General features: G+C 35.7%; 1 protein-coding gene across 1 annotated transcript in view; it reads left to right on the forward strand.

Moving 5' to 3' along the window:
• The first annotated feature begins 785 nt into the window (after positions 1–785).
• DNAJC1 (DnaJ heat shock protein family (Hsp40) member C1) overlaps positions 786–22,488 on the forward strand; it is a 215,946-nt gene continuing 194,243 nt past the window's right edge. Inside the window, exon 1 of the mRNA XM_032880835.1 lies at positions 786–1,197. Within this exon, the coding sequence (XP_032736726.1) occupies positions 985–1,197 (213 nt within the window). The 5' untranslated portion in view covers positions 786–984. The remainder of the gene's footprint in view (positions 1,198–22,488) is intronic.

The following is a 22,488-nucleotide window of genomic DNA, read 5'->3' on the forward strand; positions in this document are numbered from 1 at the left end:
CTATCTGCCTGCCTCTCTGCCTACTTCCGCCTACTTGTGATTTCTGTCAAATAAATAAATAAAAAATAAAAACATCTCATTGGGAAAGGAAACACAATTGGAAGTGGGCTAAGGTGGGTAAACTGCACTTCCTTAAGACCGGGATTGCGTCACCATTATGCATTCTACCAAGCTGCCTATTCTATGGTATTATGCCTATGAAACTTATTTAGAAGTATACTTTCTGCGTTGGTCCGAATTCCATTTCCGCTTCACCTCTGCCATAAAGGACACTCTGGATCACTCACCAGTTATGCCCCCTTTCAGGCGTGGGTTCAATTCTTCCTATATTTTTATGTGCTGACAGTATAATATAAGGTTTGTAACAGGCCATAATCAAATCAGTGTTAAGATATGCCCTTGTTTTCACTATGGGGGGAAGAAAGTAAGAAGATAGACGTTTCTAGGGAAATTTATGCTTGGGTTGTTTTAGGTACACGCATGATTCCACGTGCCTTAATCTGTGTAAATAAACGTACAGCTCCTCAGTGGGTGCCAGCGACAAAAACGCATTTCTCCGAGGCCGGGATCTGGGGCACCCGGCTTCCCTACTTCCGGCCCCGCCCCCCGTCCCGCGGTTGCTAGGAGACGTGATGTCACCGGAAGAGAGGCCTGGGATAGGCTGAGGCGAGGGGAAGCCTCTCCCCCTCTGCAACCTCAGCGCCCGGCGCTGGCTTTACAGCTGTTTTTAGGCCTGGGGTGAGGGTCTGCGGAAGGTAGACCAGGTTGCCGCTCCGCCGCCTACCCTCGGCTTCGTTCGCCCGCTTCTGCCGCCCTAGCCCAGCCGCTGGGGGCGGGGGGACGGGGACCCTGGGAGGGCTACTTCCGTGCGGCTGCCAGTGCTTCTGACTGACAGGCACTGTCCCCACAGCCCGCGCTGCCCGCCACGTCCCCGGTCTCGGCCGACAGCACAGCGTGGCGGGTGACCTTTCCGAGCCCAGCGCGATGACGGCTACCTGCTCCTGTCTGGCCCGGCTTCCTCGGCGCCGCTGGCGTCGGCCAGTCCCGTTCCCGCCGCCACCGCGGCCACTGCTGTTGTTGCTGCTGCTACTGGCGGCCGTAGGGCCGGCACACGGCTGGGAGAGCGGAGACCTGGAGTTATTTGACTTGGTGGAGGAGGTGCAGCTCAACTTCTACCAGTTCCTCGGGGTGCAGCAGGTAAGCGGGGCCGCCGGCCTGCCCGAGGGCTGCGCCTACTTGGGCTACTCCGGGGTAGAAACCTGCGGGTCCGAGCAGAAAGGAGGGGGTGGGGCGGGCTTTGACCCTGTTTCCTCCGAGGGAGCCAGGCGCCGCGGCCAGCACCTGGTCTTCCGGGGCTCTGGCTGCCTTCCTCACCTGGGCCCATCAGGGTCTCTTCGTAACCCCAGCCGCAGAATTTGCCCCCCTCCCCCCGTTCCTCGTCGCGGTGCTCCTCTTCTCAAGTTCCGGTCTCAGTGACAGGTTGGACGGTGCCACCAGCCTGGGGTGGTGATACCTTCTCTAACCTCTGCCATTCTGGGGGGAGATCCTTCCACCCAGCTGTGTTGGAGAAAGAAGGAGGAGGAGTATGGGTAGACCTTTTACACCTTCCCTTTCCTGCCCCCTGAATGTGGAAAGAATAGCCATGGCTTCCCTAAATTTTCACCTACCCGGTTACACTTATTTTAGTTGCTTTCTTCCCTCTTCCTTTCCCGGAAGATAGGGAATGCGTTTTGGTCGGCGTCTGTGTTGCAGAAGTACTATGGACTTTTTAGCCTGTTGGATAGGGGTTCGTATCACAGTTTTGAAATCTGGAGGATCCTGAGGCCTCCACCGAGTTGGTCCTAGAATTAGAGTAAAAGAGGCTCTTAAGTTTTCTGGGCATCGGAGGCTCTTGGGGTGCTGCTACAGGAAGAGAAGCCCAACCAGTAGCACAAAATCGTTTTCTTTTTGTTTTCCTTTCATTTCTTTTCTTTCCTTTTTTAGCTTGAGGCTAACTTGTGAAGTTCGTTTGTTGCGCTTTACTCCTACCTTGGGAGTGGTAAGTGAGGGTAGATATCCAGTCTCCTTATCTGAAACCTACTGCCAAGGAGAAGATGGCATTTCACTGATTTAAGGATTATGGGGTGAAAGATTTAGAATTTCACACAATCAGATTGAGTCCTTCAAAAAATGCTTTGAATGGTTATGTGGGTAAAAAAAAAATTAAGGTTTACCAACAATTGTTATCCTAGACAAGATATGAATATGATGTCATTCATGACTAGATATGAAATGTACATTTTCCCCCTATAAACTATCCTAAATTTGTATGAACTATTGAGTTTGACACTAAATGGAAATTTACATTTAATGAAAAATAATGGAATATAAAATTGCTTTTACCCCAGCACAATGATTTTAAGAATTTCATTTTTGTAAGAGTTATAAAGTGTAAGCATTTCGCCACTTAAGAGTCTCACCTGCAAACAATTGTGTGATATGTCTAGATTCATTATCTTCACCTGGTGCCATTTCACCTGGTGCCACTTGCTTCTCATGGAGACAAAATATACCTCATTTTCAGAGTGAATGATACTACAATATGTGTAAAAATCATTAGTGAAAATATAACTCTGAAGACTTTTGTGAGTATCTTTAATATCAAGAATCCTTTTTAGAAATTATCATGATTAAACTCTAGCTAGAGTCTTTTTAAAGATTTATTTGAGAGAGAGAGAACACGGAGAGGGAGAGGGAGAAGCAAACTCCCTGCTGAGTAGGTCCCTCCCCCACTCTGCCCCCCCAGAATCATGACCTGAGCAAAGGCAGGACAGTGAATCTACTGAACCACCCAGGGACCCCTACAGAGACTCTTATACATAACTTGTCCAGAGATCTTAAAGGTGCTTTCCAGTTACTCATGGAAAATTAAGGCCTTTTAAAAGAATACAGAAATTTAGTAGTAGTAGTTTAAAATTTAGATTATATAATCTAGCTTGCATGTGAACCCTCATAGAATTTTCACTTACAGTTTCATCTAGTTTAATTTCAGAGTTAATTAGGCAGTGTGAATAACCAGAGCACTTCCCTGTATGGACAAGGATGGGAAAATAAAGAAGCATAGATGATCAAGAAGATTCCATGTCAAAATAGAATTCGAAAAGAAAGATCCAGGAAATTGTTTTAATCTCTGTTTCTCTACCTAGCAGTGTTGAAATTGGAAGGAATGCCAGAAGAAATTTTATCCTACCCAAGCAGAGACACTGATTGGAGCAAGTTGTTTACATTACATTGAATAGTAACTTTCTCGAAAGACTTTTAGTGGACCAGAAATTTGGTAGAAACAAATGCAGCTTCTTTTTGGTTCTTAATGTGTAATTTTCAGGCCAGAGCCAATCAGTCTTTTGGTGACTATCCAGACATGAGGGACCAGGACAAAGTAGATAGGTTACTCAGAGTTGTTACCTGGCTCTGTACACTCATCAGTTTTGTTGTTAATTCAACAGAAATTTATTTGGTGCCTGCTAAATTTTAAGCATTGAAAATTGATCGGTACATAAAACAAAACCCCCTAGCCTCATGAAACTCACGTTTTAGTAGGGGGAAATAATTGGAAACAACCAAACAAGTAAATATAAGTCAGGTGTTCAGAAAAGACCTCTGAAGGAAGTAAGGGTTGAGTCTTGTTGACAAGTTGGGAAGAGCATTCAAGAAAGGCAAATGGTGTATGCTAAGCCCTTGAGGTAAGAACTTGCATGATATTGGGAAACAGTAAGGAACCCAGTACAGTTGAAGCAGGGTGAACCAGGGGGACAGTAAAATGAGATGAGATCAGAGTCATGGACCTAGGCTATTATGTATAAGTAAGTTGGGGATCCATGTTGGGGGTTGAACTGAAGAGGTACGTGATTTGACTTAAATTTCAGAATGATTATTGTTTGAGGAGTGTCTGTATGTCATTAGTTACTTAGTGGGATAATTGTGATGTAGAATGTAGAGTGGATCTAGTCAAATTGTAGATTTAGTTGAAACAAAGAGCTGACAGAATTTTACTGATTGTTTGAATGTGGGATATGAAGGGGAAAAGGTTGAGGATAATCTAAAGCTTTTGGCCTCAGTAATTATATAGATACTTGTCTAATTGCTGTTGTTACTACTGAGATGGAGAAGCCTGATATAGAAGCAGTTCTGGTTGGGGGAAAATCAGAAATTTGGTTTCGGTCATGCTAAATTAAATGTTAAACATTCAAATGGATCTGGAATATAGATGGTCGGTTATATAAGTCTGGAGTTATAAGGAGAAAGATTTGAGCTATAGCTATAAATTTGAGAGTCATTGATACTTAAAAGGCAATTTGAAGCCGCAAAACTGAGTAAGTTTACCAGGGAGGGTGAAAGTAAGAAAAACAGAGGTCTAGGAGGTAAGCCATGGGCATTCCAAACTTTAAGAGTCAGGGAGATGTGGGAGAACCAGCAAAGGCCATGGAGAACAGCCAGTGAAGTAGGAGGCAAACCAAGAAAAAGACGGTCTCTTTCAAGTCAAGAAAGTAGTGGATATTCTTTCCTTGTTGAAGATTTGTCCGTATGGTCGTGGGTTCATTCTTGGTTTTCTATTCTGTTCCATTGATCTCTGTGTCTGTTTTTGTGCCAGTCTTGATTACTACAGCTTTGTAATATATCTTGGAAGTCCGGAATTGTGATGCCTCCAGCTTTGCTTTTCTTTTTCAAGTTTGCTTTGGCTATTTAGGATTTTTTGTGGTTCTATACAAATTTTAGGATTGTTTGTTCTAGCTTTGTGAAAAATGCTGTTATTTTGATATGAATTACATTAAGTGTGTAGATTGCTTTGGGTGATACAGATATTTTAACAATATTTATTCTTCCAATCCATGAGCATGGGATGTCTTTCTATTTCTTTGTGTCATCTTCACTTTCTTTAATCAGTGTTTTACAGTTTTCAGAGTATAGGTCTTTCACCTCTTTGGATGGGTTTAGTCCTAGGTATCTTGTGGTTTTTGGTGCAGTTGTAAATGAGATTGATTCCTTGGTTTTCTTTCTGCTGCTTCATTATTGATGTATAGACATGTAACTGACTTCTGTATGTTGATTTTGTATCCTTATTAAGTTCATGTATCAGTTCTAGCAATTTTTGGGTGGAGTCTTTTGGGTTTTCTACATAGAGTCATGTCATCTGCAAATAATGAAAATTCTACTTCTTTCTTGCCAATTTAGATGCCTTTTCCTTTCTTTTTGCTGTGTGTTTGCTGTGGCTAGAACTTCCAATACTGTGTTAAATAATAGTACTGAAAGTGGACATCCTTGTCTTATTCCTGACCATTGAGGAAAAACTCTCCCCATTGAGGATGATATTAGCTATGGCACTTCTGTATATGGGCTTTATTATCTTGAGTATGTTCACTCTTATCTTACTTTGTTGAGGATTTTTATCATGAATGGATGTTGTACCTTATCAGATGCCTTTTCTGCATCTACTGAAAGGATCATATGATTCTTGTCCTTTCTTTTATGAATGTGGTGTATCATGTTGATTGATTTGAGAATATTGAACTACCCTTGCAGCCCAGGAATAAATCCCACTTGATCATGGTGAATGATTCTTTTAATGTTCTGTTGGATTCAGTTTGCTAGTATTTTATTGAGAATTTTTGCATTCAGATTCATTAGGGATATTGGTCGATCGTTTTCTTTTTTTGATGGAGTCTTTACCTGGTTTTGATATCAAGATAATGCTGGCCTTATAAAATGAATTTGGAAGTTTTCTTTTCTATGTTTTGGAATAGTTTGAGAAGAATAGGTATTAACTCTTCTTTAAGTGTTTGGTAAAATTTGCCTGTGAAGCGATCTGGCCCTGGATTTTTGTTTGTTGTGTGATTTTTGATTACTGATTCAATTTCTTTGCTGGTTATTGATCTGTTCAAGTTTTCTATTTCTTCCTGATTCAGTTTTGAGAATTTACATGTTTCTAGGAATTTATCCATTTCTTCCATATTGTCCAATTTGTTGACATATTGGTTTTCATAGTATTCTCTTATAGTTATGTTTCTGTGGTGTTGTTACTCTTTTTCTTCATTTGTGATTTTATTTTTGGGGGTCCTTTTCTTTTCTTTTTGATAAGTCTGACCAGGGTGTTGTCAGTTAATTTTTTTCAAATAACCAGCTCCTGTTTTCATCTGTTCTTTTAGGGTTCTTTTTTGTTTTTGTGGGTTTTTTGGTTGGTGTTTTGTTTGTTTTTTAGTTTTATGTCATTTATTTCTGTGCTAATCTTTATTATTTCCTTCCATCTGCTGACTTTAGCCTTTCTTTGTTCTTCTTTCTCTAGCTTCTTTAGGTGTAAAGTTATGTTGTTTAAGTTGAGATTTTTCTTGCTTTTTGAGGTAGGCCTGTATTGTTATGTACTTGCCTGTTAGGACTGCTTTTGCTGCATCCCAAAGGTTTTGGACCACTGTATTTTCATTTTCACTTGTCTCCATGTATTTTTTGTATTTCTTTTTTGATTTCCTTGTTGACCCATTCATTTAGTAGTAGGATGTTTAATGTCCTGTATTTGTGGTCTTTCCAAATTTTTTCTTGTGGTTGACTTCATTTTTCATAGTGTTGTGGTCATAAAATGTGCATGGTATGATCTCAGTCTTTTTTGTACTTGTTGAGGCCTGATTTGTGACCTAAAATGTGATCTGTTCTGCAGAGTGCCCCATGTGCACTTGAAAAGAATGTGTGTTTTGCTGTTTTAGGATGGAATGTTCTGAATATATCTGTTAAGTCCATCTGGTCCTGTGTATCATTAATTTTTTTAAGATTTTATTTATTTATTCGTCAGAGAGAGAGAGCACACGAGCACAAGCAGAGGGAGAAGCAGGCTCCCTGCTGAGTAAGGAGACTGATGCAGGACTTGATCCCAGAACCCTGGGATCATGACTTGAGCTAAAGGCAGATGCTTAGCCAACTGAGGCACCCAGGCATTCCTCAGTGTGTCATTCAAAGCGGTTGTTTCCTTGTTCATTTTCTGTTCAGATGATGTAAGTGGTGTGTTAAAGTCCCCTACTATAATTGTATTATTATCTCTTAGTTCCTTTATGTTTGTTATTATTTTATATATTTGGGTGCTTCCATGTTGGGTGCATAAATATTTACAATTATTAGATCTTTTTGTTGGATCGTCCCTTTTATTATGATACTGTGCCCTTCTTCATCAGTTGTTACAATCCTTTTTTTGAAGTCTGGTTTGTCTGATACAAGTATCGCTACTCTGGCTTTCTTTTAACATCTATTTGCATGACAAATATTTCTCCATCCCCTCACCTTCAGTCTGCAGATGTCTTTAGGTCTAAAATGAGTCTCTCATAGGCGGTATATAGATGGGTCTTGTTTTTAAATCCATTCTGACACCCTTTGTCTTTTGATTGAAGCGTTTAGTCCATTTACATTCAGAGTAATTATTGGTAGATATGTATTTAGTGCCATTTTATTACTTGTTTTGTCTATGTTTCTGGAGATTTTCTCTGATCCTTTCTTTGTCTGTTTTGGTCTTTCCTTCGTACTCTAAGAGTCCCCTTTAATATTCTTTGCAGGGCTGGTTTAGTGGTCACAAACTCCTTTAGCTTTTGTTTATCTAGGAAAATATTTATCTTTCCTTCAATTTTGAATGATAGCCTTGCTGGATAGACTATTCTTGGCTGCAGATTTTTTCCTGTTCAGCACTTTGAGTATCATGCTGCTCCTCCCTTCTGGCTTGCCAAGTTTATGTTTATGTGTCTTCCCTTATAAGTTAAGGACTTCTTTTGTTTTGCTCCTTTTAAGATTTCTTTTCTTTATCACTGTATTTTTCAAATCTAATTACAATACGTCTTGGTGTTAGCCCACTTTTGTTGATTTTGATGGGAATTCTCTGTGCCTCCTGAATCTGGATATCTGTTTCCTTCTCCAGATTAGGAAATTTTTCAGCTATTATTTCCTCAAATAAATTTTCTGCCTCCTTTTGTCTCTTCTACTTCTGGGACTCCAGTGATACCAATGTTACTATGTTTGATGGAATCACTGAGTTCCCTAAGTCTGTTCTCATGTTCCCTAATTCTTCTTTCTCTCTTTTGTTCAGCTTCATTATTTTCCATTTTTCTGTCCTCTGTGTCACTTATTTTTTCCTCTGATTCTTCCAGTCTTGTGTTCATTGCATCAAACCTGTTTCCAATCCTAGTTACTGCATTTTTCATTTCTGACTGATTGTTTTTTAAAGCCTTTAGTTTCGTGGTAAGGGTCTCCCTGAAGTCTTCCTTTCTTTTCTGAAGCCCAGCTGAAGTGATTACTGTGTTTTAAGTAAAATCACAGTATTCTATTTTAAGAGCTAAATATTTTGGTTTTTTACTTATATTTGCTGAAATTTTGTTGAAGAGCGTCATCAGGACTTAATTAGAAATGTAGTTCAGAATCTGCGTCTCATTCCTGTCCTTGTAAATACTAAGGTAAGGTTAGGATTCATTCACTTATTTAGTAAGTGTTTCTGATTAATGTCATCCCACCGACTGAAATCTGATATGTAATTGAGCATGTTGCAAAAGCAAGAGTATGCCACATTCTACATTTCTGGTTAGAATATGTTTTTAAAATAATGTTTTATTATTAGACACCCATTTTTGTGCCAGCGAGGCAGTAAGCATAAAGCTCTGTGCAGCTACACAGTCAGCTAATAGAGTTTGAATTGTTAAAGGTAAAGAGTAATTGTTGAAGATAAGAGTCTAAGATCAAGTATTAAATAAAGAGTATGTCAAGTATTAAATAAAGAGTATGTCATAATATAAACAGTGGAAAGTGGAAAAGAAGCAATATAAAAATACCACTGAGAGCAAACACTAGAATTCTAAGAGGGAATAATTTCCTTGGGTAAACGAATTCTGGAATACATGCAACTCCTGGTTATAGAAGGCACAAGAATTTTAAAAAGCTACATGAGACTCTAATGAGCAGTAATCAAAACAAGTTAAGACCAGAAGGATCATTGTCATTTACTGGAAAGGTCTGAACAGATCATATAGAAATCATAAGGTTCATATACATGCCTACTAAGGAAGCTAGAGACTTCTTACTTCTAGTCAATTTTTGAGGACTTTATTCATACCACAACAAAATGGGTCAAATTATGGAAGCTATCCCATGACCAACTGATGTTACACATTACCAGGAAGCTTCTCAAATTAGTTATTTTCAATGATCACACTTCTAGTTAACAGATAAAAGATTAGTATTCATATTCTTTTCTGACTTTAAGTGGTGTTTTTTGTTAATAGTTGGTTTCTAAATTTGATTTAAGGAAGTTAACATGTATGTATAATGTAGGATGGTTGGAAATTGTGATTTTATTTCTTGTTGATCATATCCTATCTTATGGTATTTTTTAAATGGATCTTTTATCGATGGTAGGAAATAGACTTCTTATGTTTAAAGAATTTTGGTTTAGACATTTGATAAAGTTCAAATGATTATCATGCTATACAATTCTATAATAGTTATACAGAATTAATATTTTGACTTTTTCTATCATGCCTTTGTAAGTAGTATATGAGGTTCAACTTAGAATAAATTAGATTGCTCTTCAAATTAGTTATTGTGGAAAGTGTCAGAGGTTTTCAAAAATATTACCATCTCTTAAACTATTATTGAAACTTATTTTGAATCACCTCCCAGCCTGCAGCATATTTGGCAGATTATTCTCCTTAATAGTGCATTTTTAGGAAGGATTTGATTTTCAGCTGTAGCTAATAATGACTTGGAGCTAAATTTGGCGACTAAATTAGGTTAGCAGGCTTGGGTAAATATAGTTTGAACTGATAAAGAAATCTGTATATAAATTTCATATAAGGTTCATAAACTGGTTTAAGGCCTGTTCTCAAAGAAGAGTTGCAGAGAAGTTTGGAGCAATATCAATGACTTTTGGAATGCTTATTACTTTGTGTATAGCAAATTTTTTAAAGATTCTTTATCTAAAGGAGAACAATATATAAAGATTACCTTAATTTTAGAGAGGTAGGAAAATACTGAGCTAGAATGAAATAATTAATTTGCCTGCTTTTAATATTAAAAACAAGTATTCATTATATACTACTTCTGTAATAAAGCTAGTTAAAGCAGAGGGGAGAGGAACCAGAATAAATGTTAGAGATAGGGACAATACCTGAGAATACCACTGAGGTGAGAAAGTAGGAAGTACACAGGGAGAAGGAAATGTGGAAAAATTCAAAAACTTCAAAAACTACAAATAAAAATGGTAATGGAGTAATATCTCCATCTTGTGGCCTTCTTTGGATATTGTCATTAAAAATGTGGAGGGGTTGTATTTTCACAACTGTAGGCATAAGTAAAAATAAAATATGAATCAGGTGGAAATAAAATATGGGTCAGAGATTTTTGGAGTGTTTTGTGGGGATGTTTAAAATCAAGTTTCCCAATTGATGTGCTATAAACAACTGTGTTTAGATAGTGATGTCCTCTCTTGATGGAACTTAATGGTTTACTCCAATGTGTCTTTACAAATATAATTTTCTGGGGCGCCTGGGTACCTGGGTTAAAGTCTCTGCCTTCGGCTCGGGTCATGATCTCAGGGTCCTGGGATCGAGCCCCATGTCAGGCTCTCTGCTCGGCGGGGAGTCTGCTTCCCTTTCTCTGTTTCTGCCTGCCTCTCTGCCTGTGATCTCTGTCAAATAAATAAATAAAATTCTTTAAAAAATATATATATATAATTTTCTGTGAAATGCCATGGTATGAAAAAGGTTGGAAAAGCACTCTAAAGCACTATAAAGATACAGTTCTGATGTTTTCCAGGAGAAAATTTATAAGCATATGTGTATTGTATGCTAATAAAAGTAATTATATATTCTATATTCTATACATATTCTTTATATAGAATATAACATATTCTACATATAATATATATAATTCTTTATAGAATATATATTTTATATATTATATATGTTTCTTTATATAGAATTAATCTATAAAATAGGTTATATATAATATATAATATGTATAATGTAATATAATAATATATAATATAATATTTATAATATAATATAATATATATAATATATAATAGAATCTAATATATTCTTTATATAGAATATGTATAGAATACATATCTGCAAATACACACACATACATAAATATGATTGTCCTGTAAAATGAGTCTTATTAAAATCTTGGCTATACTAAAGATCCTTATTTAGCTCTCATAGATGCAAAAACATTATTTACTGTATCAGTGTGAGAATCTGACTATAAAAGGAATCAATAAGTCTTTGATGACTCAGTGTCCTTCAGATTCTTGATTACACTCATTCTGGATGATGGAATAACCTTTAAACATTACCATAGTTTGCAGTAACTTAGAGGAATACTTTAATTATCTGTACCAATCCTCTGTGTGAAGAGGATACAAATGACTTTGGAATATATAAATAAATAAATTCTGAGTAGCCTAAAGTAATATTTGGGACATTAGGAGATAGGTAATATCTTATTTAGAAATCCAACTGACGTATATTTCCAAATGCTAAATTTGGAGCATTTGACACGTTTTCAAGATATTGATTCCTTAGAGCAGCACTGTGTGATAGATATATAATACAAACCACGTATGTAATTTTAAATTTTTTAGAAACTACATTTAGAAAGTTAAAAAAGCAGATTAATTTTAATAATATATTTAATGCGATGTATCAAAAATATTTCAACATGTAATCACATTTAAATAATTATTAATGAAATAGTTTACATTCTAGCTTTTTTAGTGTCCTCAAAATCTGGTATGTATTTTACATTTATACTTCTAGTACACTTCAATTCAGATACTAAGTTTTGATAGAAAATACTTGATCTGCATTGAGATATCATAAAATATACTGCTAACGAGTGGATTCGTGTACCCCAAATCTTCTAAGCACACTTAAAAGCTTTCTAGTAACTGAATCAAGCATCATGTTTTAAATTTAAATGTAAATTAATCAAATCAAATAAAAAAATCTGATTTTTAAATTGTACTAGTGCATTTCAAGTGCTTAAATATGGCTAATGGCACCACTTTGGAAAGCACAGGCTTAGAAAATTAACATTTCTGTGTTGTATAGATATATCTAAATATTTTGGAATAAAGCTACTTATTACTATGTCTATTTTGTCAGGGACATAGTTTGTACTTTTTGTATTTTTTTTTAATTTTAACTAAGCATTGTTTTGTTCCTTTCTTTTGTTTTTAGATTGTTCCAGTTTTGCTAGATATCATCTTCCTTGTTAATTATCTGTACATTTTTCCATTCTTTTCTTTGGCCTATAAAGGCTGTTAGTATAGTCCATACTACTCTTCTAGGGACAGTGGGTTCTCTATGTCCATGCATAGAGAACAGTATGCTAAAAGGGTGTTTTCAAATAATCAGCTTGATTCAAATGGGTTATTTACTTTTGCTGACTTGCCTGTTGTATTTGATAATTCTTAAAGTTATTAATATGTTAAGTTTTCAATGTTTCTTTAAACAAGAATTCACCAGTGTTCCTGGTTTGTAATTAACTTTGAGGTTGCCCATTCTATTTATTCTGAAACTCATCCATCAAATATATTGCTAGCTATGAAATAGTATATTCTCTAGTGTCATCTATTTTGATTATTAATGAAATGGTTTTAAAGGAGATTTCTAGAAGCAGTTCTATATATGTGCCACTATTTTGGCCCTTTTTTTCAATCAGGGATGCCAAATCATCCTTTTTTACTAGCTGCCCCTGCCACCTCTACATAGCTCCTAGTAAGTATTGCCTTCCTTTTGAGTGAATAATTGTCGGTCTTTTTGAATTTACCTTTTGTAATTTCACACATAACTGAGGAAAGGAGGTAGATCTTAATGTTGATGATTTTTGTATCTAGCTATTGTTTTAAGTAATCCTAGTACAGGGGCTCCTGAGTGGCTCAGTCAGTTGAGCATCTGACTCTTGATTTCAGCTGAGGTCATGATTTCAGGATTGTGAGATGGAGCCAGGAGTCAGGCTCCCTGCTTAGCAGGGAGTCTGCTTGAGATTCTTTCTCTCCTTCTGCCCTTACCTCTGTGCATGTGCATTCTCTCTCTCTCTCTCTCTCTCTTTCTCTTTCTCTCAAATAAACAAATCTTTTTTTTAAATCCTGGCACAAGAAAGAAATTGCACTGAGGTCAAAAATGTTAAAAATTCCATGTTGAGTCAAAAAACAACAAAAACAAAAATTTAAAAACCAATAAAAGAATCCTAAATTTGGAAGAGATCTGACCAATCTTTCCTTATATAGGAATCTCTTCTATAGGTCTTCTAGCAGATGGTCATCCACTCTGTTTTATTTATGTCTGCCAATGGGGTTATGAAATAGCCTGTTAAGTTTTGGGATAGTAGTACACAGTGGAAATGTTATTTTTATGTAAAGCCAAAATCACAATTCTTACCTACTTTCAGCTTCATTTGCAATCTTCTTTTTTTTTTTTTTTTTTTAAATTAGAGAGAGAGAGGGAGAGTGAGCACAGGCAGACAGAGTGGCAGGCAGAGGCAGAGGGAGAAGCAGGCTCCCCGCTGAGCAAGGAGCCCGATGTGGGACTCGATCCCAGGACGCTGGGATCATGACCTGAGGCGAAGGAAGCCGCTTAACCAACTGAGCCACCTAGGCGTCCCGATTTGCAATCTTCTTTTGGAGTACCGCTGAATATATATTCCCTCCAAATTATTGCTGTGAAATACCTTAAGATAAAATGCACAAGGAAAATAATTACTTGTTGATTCTTTCTCCAGTAGTAAGGTTACTCCAAAAAACCAAGAACCCCACAATTCTTTATGGATCAGTTATACCTCAATAAAGCTATTTTAAAGAAAATATACTGGCAACTTGAAAGACCTTCTTGTTTTCATGGTCTTTAGATATGTACTAAATCCACCCAGAGAAGACCTAAGCCATCATAGTTACAGTTATCTTAGAATTCTACTAAGCATGATTTGAGATTGCTATAAATGATTCCCTGGGGTCATCAAAGTCAGCAACAGCAAATTTCTGGAAGTTGAAAACATAAGATGATTTGGGGTATGTCAGCTTTGATAATATGAGCTACAAGATTAATTTAATTAAAACTGTACCCAGAAGTTGTTATAGACTCTTAAAAAAAGAGGGATGCATATGTGCCATTGTACAGGTCATGTGTCTACTAAAAACCTCCTATCATCATGATAGAAAAATATTTTAGACTTTGAGATAACTATAAAGAGCTGCACATAGGTGATTCAACTTGAAGGAAATAATTTCTCTTTTATAATTAAGATGTTATATTTCTTTCAGTGAAATTTTAGTTTACAAGTTTATCTTGAGCGGGTTTCTCTCTCCTTTTCAGGCATACAGCCCTCCCTAGGGGCTTCACAGTGGCTTTTACTCCTATAGACAGCTTAGGGCTCCCTCCTGAGGTTATACTGGGGCCACTGCAGATTCAGCTACCAAGCCTGCAGATCGCTTGGCCTGGTCTCAGCTGTGGCGCTGAAACCATGGCCTCTTACCATCTCAGATACATAATATTTTATAAGCTGTAGCCTCAGGTAGTGAGTGGCCTTTTCGCTTTTTACTCCCCACACTCCACACCCCCACCCCCGCCCAAAGGTGGTAGAGTCCCACTGTAACTGTTGGTTTCAAGCACTGAGCCTAGCTCTGATCCCAGGCCTTTTGTAGAGTACTTTTAGTCCTTATTACTCTGTGAGAGTCGTACTTCTCTATTACTGCCTGCTTGTAGGTGTGGAGTCCAGTAGACCTACACCTTAAGCTCTCACTGGGGCTACAAGTTTCCATTTGTTTTTGTCTGTAGAGATACTTACCTAGTATTTTTCATGGTTATGTGTTTGTAATTTTCTCTCTAAATTTTTTCATCGGTATATATTTGGAGTGGGGTTAGGGAGGAAGTCCCTCGATTCTTGCAGTGCCACTTTAACCCTGGAATATTTTTTAAAGCTGTATTTCTTTTATAATAATTGCTATTTTTAATGCTAGTTTTCCTGTTATCTAAGAGCATTTTACCATTTATCATCCAGAAGTATAATCAGGCCTATTATTCACTGTAATATAATAGACTATTACTTAGATGTTAAAAGGGACAATAGATCTTTCACTTTCTGACCACTATTACTAGATTTTATTCAAGTGTGGGTGCTAAAACAGTCAAGTAACATTTCTAAAATAATTGGATCCTGCAAGGTTTTGAATGTGGTAATAAGTAGACCACATTACCTCAGAGTGACATGTATGGCCCTGTTGTTGGAGATGCCCAGAGGAGAGTTCTGAACTTTGCCTTGAACCTAGTTAGAGAAATATGCCAGATGGGGAGAAAAACAGCGAAACAACATACATGGCATAAAAACCATTGCTAGGGGAAATGAATGGTCCTAAAGTTAAGTTATTTACAGGTCATATCAGCTGTAAATATGTGCTATTTGTTAACCTCTTAAAAAGACTCTCTCTTTCTGGTTCCAAATAACAATACATTCTTTCATATTCAGTCTTCAAAGATGCACAAAACAAAACATAGGACAGTCAGGGTTAACTTTACTGAAAACTGTTTCAGTAATCAACTTGATGAAATACTAAACTCATAGAATTTCAGTGGATATTAACTTCAAAGAATTGGATGATCCTTAATTGAAACTTCAAGAAATGATTTAAGGAAAGAGGTATACAATTCAGATTTACAAGGAAGATATAGAGTCCTTTCATTCTGGATTCATAGGACTCAAATATAATCAGTATAATACAATTTGAGGAATATGTTTGTTTTGTAATTATTATGTACATTTAATATTTAGTTGTTAATACCAGAGAGGTCTTTAAAGATACTAACATGGAAGAGAGCAGTGGTATCTTTTTAAGAGACATTTCACTTAGGTCATTGTTGGTTTTCTAACGTGGATAACAATACTGTATCTGCAGTGGTTCTCTGCAGTAATGTTTCTAACCTTTGTTTTTGTGACAGAATAGAGTTTGCAAAGCTATCTAGAATATGTTATGAAACTGATAATAAAGCCTATTTTTCATATTTCTTAATTCATTCTTCTGAAAGCATTAATAATAGTAAATAATTGGAAACAATCAAATTTTAACATGAGAATGTTTCAGTGAATTATGACATTCTTGGTGTGATGTGTAACCATTAATAACAGTATATGTGAAAAGGTACATAGCAACATGGAAAAATACTTATAATGTAAGTGAAAAAAGCCAAAATCAAGTTGTTCATATTCATATTCATATTTGGCTATAATTTTGTAGGCATTATATACATGCACAAAGGTGAGACAGTAGCATGAACTAATGGAAGAGTTTGAATTTGGGGATTAGTAGGATTATTTTAGTTAGGGGTGAATATTTCCTTTAAGAGTTCTGTTAATATTAGTCATATATACCCATGTAAGTTCTTTTACTTTGGGAAAAAGAATAATATATAATTAATCACAATTAGATAAGCTAAATTAACAACATATCTTCATATTTATTAGATAAATTTAATAGATATTTTTAAGTTGCCTTTAACTTATAACCTATTTAAAATAAGTGGGATGAGTAAGTGGGAAGGAAATGAAATAAGACAAACAAATTTAGACTAAAAAACCCATCTATATATTTTGTTATTGTAAAAAATATATTAAGTAATTTCTAACAATTATTTCAGTGAATCGGAAACTATTTCACCAAATTTCAGATGTTAATCACTTGAGAAATTAATAGCTTGGGTCAAATGAAGTAACTTTAAGGTTGTAAGTATAGTTAGGATAAGCTGCAGATATAATTCTTCATTCTGGCAAACAAACACCATGGTATCCTAGCCAAGAAAGCCAACTAATAGGTTTTGAGGATGAGACCACACTTCAATGCCTCTTAATTTTCTATTATTCTTCTGAATGCTTTTATATATGTATACAGTATATTATAGATATTGTTGAGCAACCAGCTATCTTATAGGCTTATTTATAACTTCTTCAGTCCTCATAGTGCATATAGTTTAGAGTTGTGCTGTCCAGTATTGTAGCCCCTAGCTACATATGATGGTCAGGCACTTGAAATGTGGCTAGACAAAGAACCTTAATTTTACATTTTATTTAACTTAAAATTAAGATTTTAAAACTAAAGGAGTATAAAGTATTTTCCCATTAAACGCAACTTTATTGTTTGGGTAGGACTACATTTCACTTTTACCATCAAAAATTTGGCTTATTCATTGAGATGTGCTGGCCACATAAGATATATATTGATTTTGAAGACTTTATATAAAAATTAATGTGAAATATCTCAGTAATTTTAATATTGATTATATGTTGAGAAGAATATTTTGGTTTAAAATATTATTAAAATTAATTTTATATATTTTTCCTTTTTTAAAATGTGACTACTAGAAAATGTAAAGTTATATATATGGCTTGCATTATATTTTTATTGGACAGTGCTGGCTTACTGCAGGAATCACCAAAGTATGACCTGTCCTGGTTTAGATTTCTGAGTGGAAGAACAGGTACTAACTTTGCCCAGGGTTCAAAAGATCATTGTTGGGCTTGGGAAAAAATGTTGAAGCCTCTATTCACTTATATTTTATCCTTTAAAATCTCATATTTTCATATATGTTTTATAATATATATTAGTATGGTAACAGACTACATATAAGTTAATGAATAAATAGATATATAAGGTTCAAATACGAATACAAAAATTTTTTATGGGTAGTTTATACAACTAAAAATATATGGAGGTCGGGACGCCTGGGTGGCTCAGTTGGTTAAGCAGCTGCCTTCGGCTCAGGTCATGAATCCAGCATCCTGGGATCAAGTCCCACATCGGGCTCCTGGCTTGGCAGGGAGCCTGCTTCTCCCTCTGCCTGCCATTCTGTCTGCCTGTGCTCGCTCTTTCTCCCTCTCTCTCTCTCTGACAAATAAATAAATAAAATCTTAAAAATATATATATATGGAGGTCATAGTTGAGAGGGTGCTGTAAAAGAGAGAAAAAGAGTGAAAGACAAGGCTTTTGAATTCATGGAGTAAGGAGCTCAGCAAATCTGTTCTCCCACCCCCGAGCCCCATGATGAAATTTTACAAAATTGTCAAAAACAACTATTTCAGGATTCTGAAAATTGAACAAAGACATATGACAAATTGAGAAGTATTTATAAAAAAAGTAAGCTGGTGAACTTCAGGTAATGTAAGTGGAAGTTGGTGACATTTTTGCCTGGGATTGTACCCGTCCATCCCTTTAGCTCTCTTTGTGAAGTAGTGGGCAGAGCAAACTATAAGAATCAGCTTCATTGCTGGTGGAAGGTGCTGACCTGATTTGGAGTGAAACACAGAAAAGTCTATTGCCATTGGGTGTAGTCAGGATTACTAGCTATTTCAGTAGCCAAAAAATGGGGAAGGCCATGATCACAGCCTGACTGAGGTTGTGATCCTAGATAGGCAAGCAATAACCCAGTAGAGTAGTCAAAAAATTAACTAGGAGATCCAGAGAATAAGACACTCATGTGGGCTTTGATAGCATTCCCATGTCCATTATAATCTGGAAGACTGTGGAGGAAATGGAGAAGGCTCTAGCTATTCACACATTCCAGCCTCAATAAGAGATCTTATGCATATACAGATAAGCCACAAGAGGGTCAAACAGAAAATAAGAGCCTGCAAAGACTTAAAAAAATGCCTAAATTATGAATATGTTTCCTTGCTGACACACAGACCCATCATCAAAAAGCAGAAGCTTTACTGGCCTAAGATGTTTGAGCACAACCCCTAGCTAATGATTGACTAATCATTAAACTGTGTTGTGCAAGCTTAAAAATAAAAACAAGAGGGGAAAAGAAAACCCAAGTGCAGATTTCAGCAGCTACACACCACACAGAAGATGGACTCCATACAATAACCCCTGGCAGATCACTAAACATACAAACAAAAATGGAAGAACAAGCCCCAGTGCAAGGGGGTAATTAGAATCTAAGGTGCGCCAGTGTATTATCAAATAGCAAGTTTTCAACAAAATCTGTGATACATACAAAGGAAAAACAAAGTGATCTGTACTCAGGGAAAAAAAGAAATCAATAGAAACTGTGTTTAAATGGGCCCAGATGTTGAACTTAGCAGGTAAAACTTCAAAGATCCTGTTATGTTCAAAGAAACAAAGGAAGTCGTGTTGAAAAATATGATAACAATGATTCAGCAAATAAAGAATATAAAAAATAGAAATTTTAGGAATCAAATCAAATCAAATTCTGGAATTGAAAAAGACATTAACTGAGATGAAAAATTCACTCAGTGTGATCTACCACAGATTTGAGATGATGAAAGAATCAGTGAACTTGAAGACAGGTTAGTGGAAACTATTCAGTTTGTAAAACAGAAAGAAAACAGAATAAGAAAAATGAGCAGACTCAAAAATCTGTGAGATACAATCAGGCATATCAACATGTATATAATGAAAATCCCAGAAGGACCAGAGAGAAAAAGTATGTTGAATGCCCCCCAAATTAACCAAATTTGATTAAAAAAGAAAAAAAAAAAATATATATATATTCATCTGTACATCCAGGAAGCTCAAAAAACCCCAAATCTTTGTGTGCAACACAAAGATATCCATACCTAAGCAAAGCAGAGTTGAATTGTAAAAATCCAAAAATAAAGAGAAAATCTTGAAAGTAAAATTTAAAAATCATGCAGGATGACAGAAATATGATTAAAAACTGACTTTTCATCAGAGACAATGGAGGCTAGAAAACATCGGGCTGGCATATTCAAAGTCCTGAAAAAAAGTGTAACCAGAAATACCATATCCTACACTTATCTTTCAAAAAGGTAAAATAAAGACCTTTCCAGATAAGCAGAGATTAAAGGAATTCATTGCTAGTAGACCTATCTTGCAAGAAATATTATAGGAAGTTCTTTTGACTGAAATGAAATGAAACCAAAGAGTAATACAAATCTGTGTGAAGGAAAAAAAAAAAAACAACCCAGAAAAATATAAATATGTAGGTACTCAGTTAAATAAAACAACTATAAAACTCTGTTGTTGAACTTATATAAAGATTATATGAGAATGATAACACAAAGAGGGAAGAAATGGAGGTATAATGGAGGAATGTTTCTATGTATTTTTTCAGTAAACGGTTAGTATTATCTGAAGTACATCTTAATAAGTTACAATATATATTGTAATCCTTAGAGCAACCACTAAGAAAACAACTAAAAAAATTACGTAATAAAAATTCTAACAAAGTAGAATGAACACTAGGACATATCTATAGCTATGTAACTGAAAGGAGAAGTTGGGGGGAGGACATGAGAAATATAGAAAACAAAGCAAAATGGCAGATATAAATCCAACCATATCAATAACTAAACTAAATATGACTAAACATTCCAAAATATAAAGTAGAGAATGTCAGGCTGGATTAAAAAAAGATCCAACTGTATTCTTTCTACAACAGACACTTTAGATTCAAAGACACAATTGGTTGAATATAAAAAGATGGTACAAGTATTAATGCTGTATCAGTAAGATACTAACATTAGGGAATGTACCAATATACTAATATTCTGTTATACTAATAATAGGCAAAATTGATTTGAAGACAAAAAATATTACTACAGAAAACGAGGGACATTTGATAGCAATAAAAAGGACAAGTCATCAGAATATACAGCAGTTACACACATCTAAAAAGAGGACTCCAAGATACATGAAGCAAAACTTATAGAATTGAAAGGAACAATAGATAATCAGCAATAATAATTTAATACTCTGCTCTTAAGTGATAGAATACCTAGACTGAAAATCAACAAGAATATACATTCTGTCAACCAACTTGGCCTTACTGACATCTATAGGGCACTGCACCCAAGAACAGTAGAATACACCGTTTTCCAAGTTCACATAGAACTTTGGCAGGATAGTTCATATACTAGATCATAAATCAAACCTCAGTATATTTAAAAGGATTAAAATAATACAAAGTATGTTCTTTAATCACAATGGAGTCACATCAGAAATCAACAACAGAAACAAATTTGGGGATCCGCAAATATTTGGACCTTAACACATTTCTAAATTACCCATGGGTCAAAGAAAAAAAATCACAAGGGAAATTAGAAAATATTTTGAACTGACTGAAAATTAAAACAGAACATATCACATTTAGGGGATGCATTAAAGCAGTATCTAAGTGGAATTTATAGCTTTAAATACCTGTATTAACAAAGAAAACAGATTTCACATCAGTAGCCTTAAGCATTTGACTAAAACACAAGGAGGGGAAAAAGAGCAAATTGAACTCAAAACAAAAAAAATGAAGGAAGTAAGATTAGAGCAGAAACCAATGAAATATAAAACAGAAAAACAATGAAAGAACCAATAAAACCAAATTTTGCCCTTTGAAAAGATTATAAAATTGATAAACTGTTAGCTAGACTGATCAAGAAAAGAAAGAATAAATGACCAACTTCAACAATGAAAGAAGATGTATATCACTACCAACCCTACAGAAGTTAAAAACATGAGAGAATACTGTGAACTTTGCCAATAAATTAAGCAACATAGATGAAATGAACAAACTTTATTTACCACAACTATGTGAATAGAAAATCTGAGCAGGCCTATAATAAGTAAGTAAATTGAATTAGTAATTAAGAATTTTCCATGAAGAAAAGCTTATACCCAGATGGCTTCATTGGTGAATTCTATCAAATTTTTAAAGAAGAAATAATTGTAGTCTTCTACAAACTTCCAGAAAATAGAAGAGGAGGGGAAGGAATACTTCTCAACTCATTTTGTGAGGTATTACTCTGGTAACATAAAGGTAGACAAAGAAGTCACAAGAAAAGAAAATTACGGACCAATTACTCTCACAAATGTAGATGTAGAATTTCCAGCAAAAATGTTAGTAAACGGGATCTTGCAACATATGAGATGAATTAAACACCATGATTAAGTGGGCTTTATCTCGCGAATGTAAGGTTAGTTCAACATCTGAAAACCAGCTAATGTAGTACAGCCTGTTAATAAAATCAAGGACAGAAACTACATGATCATTTCAGACACATGCATCTGCTTTTAAAAGCTAACTCTATTTGCATTAATAAGCATAGTGACTTGATCATAGAAAGTAAGAAATATAATGTAATCTCTCTCAGTATATTATGTACAGCCCTAGAATAGATACATTCTCAAATGGAATTTTTGAAAGGGTGAGTTACAAATATAATAGTTGTTCTGGGAATCTTGTCCAGTGAAGAAATATATAAGTGAAAAGGAGAGGCTAAAGAGATGTATGATCACTGACTTCAAATATTAGAATTAAGAAAAATATTTTTAGGGGCACCTGGGTGGCTCAGTGGTTTAAGCCTCTGCCTTCGGCTCAGGTCATGATCTCAGGGTCCTGGGATCCAGTCCCACATCAGGCTCTCTGCTCAGCAGGGAGCCTGCTCCTCCCCGCCACCCCATCTCTC

This window comes from Lontra canadensis, unplaced genomic scaffold (genome assembly GCF_010015895.1).
Source record: "Lontra canadensis isolate GAN:19392208 unplaced genomic scaffold, GSC_riverotter_1.0 scaffold72, whole genome shotgun sequence".
Lineage (NCBI taxonomy): Eukaryota > Metazoa > Chordata > Mammalia > Carnivora > Mustelidae > Lontra > Lontra canadensis.